This window comes from Athene cunicularia, assembly GCF_003259725.1.
Source record: "Athene cunicularia isolate RWA chromosome 19 unlocalized genomic scaffold, athCun1 chr19_part1, whole genome shotgun sequence".
Classification (NCBI taxonomy): domain Eukaryota; kingdom Metazoa; phylum Chordata; class Aves; order Strigiformes; family Strigidae; genus Athene; species Athene cunicularia.
Window position 1 is genome coordinate 4,226,762 of NW_020799124.1, and position 4,984 is coordinate 4,231,745.

General features: G+C 34.6%; 1 protein-coding gene across 1 annotated transcript; it reads right to left on the minus strand.

The window, feature by feature from the left end:
• SPATA22 (spermatogenesis associated 22) lies at positions 1-4,984 on the minus strand. The gene is given in 7 exon segments (XM_026861823.1): positions 1-186; positions 561-658; positions 1,531-1,657; positions 3,630-3,652; positions 3,655-3,684; positions 4,392-4,520; positions 4,924-4,984. Coding segments are annotated over 7 exon segments (636 nt in total). The 5' UTR covers positions 4,967-4,984.

A 4,984-nucleotide genomic window follows, 5' to 3' on the forward strand; every position in this document is an offset into this window, starting at 1 on the left:
TCATTCATTGTTTTTTACATATGCTGTCATTGCAACATCTGCAATTTTAACAAAATCTTGGAAAGTGTTTTGTTCTTGAGTAGTTGCTGGTCTTACAGAGACACACTTGAAAAGGTTCCATTTTGTGTCATAGGTTCCCATGCACCTGTGCACTCGACCTCTAATTAGCCTTGGAAGGTCCCGGTCCTTCATCAAAAGCATAGTAAACAAATTAAAAAATTGTATCACCTTTCTACCATAAAAGCTTCGAAAATGTCCGGCTGTTAGATATTAGTGGATTTCTGAAGGCTACATCAAACGCAGAAGGAATTTACATCAGCTTTTCTGCTATTATCTACTTAGAAGCTGAACTGAAAGTCGCACCATTTTTGCTGAAACAGAAGTCTGTGGATACTGAAATAATGACTGGCTCTAAACCAGTTTGGGAACAATAAGGATTAAGCATCCAGCTTTCCATTTCACTACACAGTAATTTTCTGTTTTATCAGAGCAACATATTGTTGGCTTCATAAAAGGGATTATAGCTAGTGATGTCTGTGTTATATACAACAAATACTTACAATTTCATAAAATACACAAGGCAGAATCTCCTTTCCATCTCTCAAAAGAAAATACTTTGCCCCGTATGCTCCAGGTGCGACTGCAGAATCAAGTGTGCCTATAGCATTTAGCAAAAATAAATCATGCTGTAAACATCAAAGCAGTACTAAGTATGATATACAAAGATACCATGACAACATTTACTACACAAAAGCACTAAGATATATCAAGTCAGCATCAGCTTTCTGTGAGATCTTGTGCTGACAGCACAGGAAGCTCCGATACAAATTATGGGCTTTATGTAGTCTTTCAATCATGAAATTGTGTGTGATGTCTCTCTAAACTGAGTGACCAAATATGGTTTTTATAACCATCATTGTAAACAGGTCATTCCCTTGTTAAGCAGAGCACAACACAATTCTCCTTCAGGTTTATTGATCTTCATACGCAAATAACTTTAAATATTTGCAACCTTGTCAAAAATAGTTTTCTGAGGTGCCATTACATTGTATATTCTTATCACCTTGATTTAAAGTTTAGACATTTCAGTCTTTTGCATGTTCAGTTCTCAGATAACATCAGTTAAAAAGCGAAGTGAAACACACTAAAAGTCAGCTATGTTTAGAAGTACTCCAGACTTGAATTTATTCCCAGATTAATTGTATTAAAAATGACTGTAAAACTGTACCTCTCTACAGAACGTTCATTTCTAATAGGAAAATTTATTCTAATACATTCTAAAAACAAGGAAAGAAAAGAAAGAGGATAGAAAGAGCTTAAATGTTGGAGGATAACTGTATTATTAATTTTGTTCCTATTTTAGTCACCTTTGATAGCTGAATGGATCTCCCAGCAGGAAAATTACATGGTGGTCATGCCAGTATTTTGTGGTTTTAAGTATTTCAGCTATTGTTCCTGCAGTTAATGACATTTTCTCTTGGCTGTTGCCTTACTATCATTATCAGTTATAGCACAATCTACTATGCTTACCTAAAACTTCAAATAATAGTGCAGTTTTATGAGCATATTGAGTCCAATGCTTCATGCTTTCAATGACTGCAGATATGATTCGCAAATTTGGTTTTTCTTTCATTTTTAATTGGGATGATGAAACTACCTTTCAGAGGAAGATGAAAACTCATGTTAAGAGATACACACTCAGGCAACTTTAAAAGGCACACAGGCATTTATATATTATGTTAAATATCCAATATTTACATTAAAATTAGAGTATTTGTTGTAGAAACAACTCCCTGCCAATTTACAGGATCATGCTGAGGATTGTAGGTTATTGTAGCATAAAAATTTCAATTCTAAATTTTCAGAAACTTAAGGGCTTACTAAGGCAGCTAGGACTGATGAAAACCTCATCTTTCCTTAATTTTCATTATTTTTTTCTTCAAGGTATCTTCCTATTAAGTCTTTCTGTAAGTTTACCTGTGTTTTGTTTTCTGGAACACGATCAAATTGTTTTTCATTCATTTTATTTTGCTGAATGTTGTGGTTAAACTTATATGCCAGACTATGATCCTGCAGACTTCTTGAAACAGTGTTAGTTTTCAGTGGCCATTGTCCTTTAGATGTGTATTTTTGGCTGGTTTCAGTTGTTTTGATAAACTGAGATGAATTACGGTTATCAGGGGCTTTTTGCTGTTGAACAGTTTTCAAACTGTTTGAAAGGCTCTCAAACTTTCGAATAATTCCACTATCAGATCTTGAATCTATTGTGTTAGTTAAAGGAGTATAGTCATTTCTGTTCCAGACTTTAGTACTGGGAGCCTTCTCTTCTGCCCTGCAGTACAATGTTAGACATAGTTCAGTATCACAATACCTACTCTGAATACTTAGATATGTAATTAAAGTATATAAAAGCAATCTATGCATTGTTGTTGTAGTTTTTAAAACATCTGTTAAATATTCAAAGCACCTGAGTGTGCACTTAAATTTCTCCATATACAGCGCAGTGATCACACCTGTGCTTAAACCCAGTGAACTCATTAGGCCTTAAAAGCTTGCTTAATTATTGTCCTGCCCAGTATAAGGGATCCTTCCAGAGCCAAGATTCACATCTTTTCCATAACTCTAAAATAAACAAAGTTTCTTCTGACAATGATATTTCTGAATTCTTCTACCACCATCACCAAAGAAGTCATTTCACAACAAACTCTAGTGCTGACATTATTTCTAACACCCTTCATTTTACAAAGGCATCTCAAATTCCTTCCACCTCCATTCCATTTTGCCTTTGAAGGCCTTTGAAATATTCACCCTCTTTGCCACTGAAAAGGAATAGGAGGACGGGAAGAGAGAAAAAGGACAATTATAACATTGCTGAAGTTTTCCTGCCAGCTCTATGCATCTGAATCTGTAAGCTTTTCCTTGGTTTATAAAAGCACAGCGTTCACAATTATATTCGGTTTTGACTGAATGTTTTGATATAAATTTGTTCTACTGTACACTGATAGAAATCTATTTGATTCTACTAATAAATTTGGTTTGAAAGTGGGCAAAACTTCAAGAAAAGGAGAATCTCAAAAATTTACATCTAAGACCAGAAAAATTCAATCAACTTTTACGGTAAGACTGAATTTTAGACCTGATAATCAGGCTAGGTATTAGGTCTAATTAATAGGCCTCATTAGGTACACTGGAAAGATACTTAATTTCAGTGGGTTTTGGGTCATAAGCACAAAGTAATCGTTTAGGACTACAGCAATCTGAAAATTAAAGGGGTATCTCTGAAAGCTATAAGAATATAGAAAAATGTAAGATATATTTTCACATGAGGGTAATTTTGGTTTAGGAAATAAAAATCAAAGACTCCACCAACCTGCACGCATACAAGTTTTTTCCAGCATTTGCTAAATCAGACTTTGATGCATTTGGTGGTTTCGTACAGGAAGGAGCCACCTGATGTTCTGTTGGGCTTTCAAAGATAAATTTGAATTATCGGTGACATAGTAGCAGCTTTATTGTCAGACATAGGGATCATAGTTTGTGAAATAATTAGTACCCAAATAATAATAATAATAATAATAATAATAATGATAATAAAATCAATAAGCAACAAATAAACTGCTTTTACATACCCACTGTTTGCTGCTTTCTGTAGTTCAGCCACTTCTGGGTTTGCAGTTCCCCAGCCTAATTCTCAAAAGACAAAGGATTTAATATGGATACAGACTGAAAAGACTGAAAGGCAATAGGTCTGCTTAGGGCTCCAACTACTTTATCTGCTTAATGTTCCACAAATTGTCTCACACAGGAAGGAGAAGGGAGAAAAAAAAATGGAAAGTGATGCTTTGAGATCTGTAATTATAAGGCAACTTATAACAAGTTGGTTAAGTTACAGACATTAGACTTATTAGCACAGAGACTTTATTATAAGTAAACTTTTAATCTTTATTATAAGTAAAACATAATGAAAGTACTAAAGGCAGAATTCTGCATCATTCTTTCCAAGCACAATTTGAAGAACAGAAGTTCTCTTCTGAATTACAAGAAAGACATAAATGTTTCTTCTTGTAACACAGGACTTGAATGTTGATTGAAATCAACTGAAAACAAAAGGTCAGAGTTTCAAGAGACTCTATTTAAATGCCAGTGCTACTTCATCCTCTAACACACAAAGAGTCAAACTCCCTCTAGGCGCAAAGTATAAAAAGCTCAATTGTACTGAGGAGAAAGAAATTTCCTGGAGGACATTTTTTACATAATGAACTTTTCAGAAATAAACATAAAGGATGCATACAGTTCTTGATAAAGACAATGTCTAATTTAATAAAAGACAACCATAAAGTTAAGACTTGGATTTAGAGCCATTAAAAAAAAATAAAATACATCTTATTTACCCAGTGATGTGGCAGAGAAGTTGTAAGTCCAAGTCCCAGAACTGGTACCTGGCTCATTTTGAAGTGGGTTTGAAGTGAAGGGCTGTCTATTTCTTTTTTTCTGATTGAACAGAGGTACAGGAAGACAACCTAAAATTCAATTAATTCTATACCAACAGCAAAAGGATACACAATCTACACTTAAAATATGTATATAATTTAACAATTGTTTTTACATCACCCACAAGAGTTACATTTCATAAACATGTAACAGACTAGCCACTGCCTCACAGAATTTATATTCCCAGCCCTCTGTCCTGCACATAATTCCACAAATGAAGCATTCCCCTTAGCGACCAGTCCCCTGCCTCCATTCAAAATCTTGCCCTGTGCTGCAATAAAACAGATAACCCATCTGAGTCCACTCAGGAAATGGGAGTCTGTGACTGAATACTGTATATCCTGTATGAATGCTCTGTGTGTGTATACATTATATATATATATAAAAGCACAATGAAGTACAAATGGTAAAGCACAAAAGGATGGATGGTACCTGCTGTGCTGCGAGCTGAAGTGTCAGCTAGACTCCTTTTCATTTCTTCACAGTAACTTAA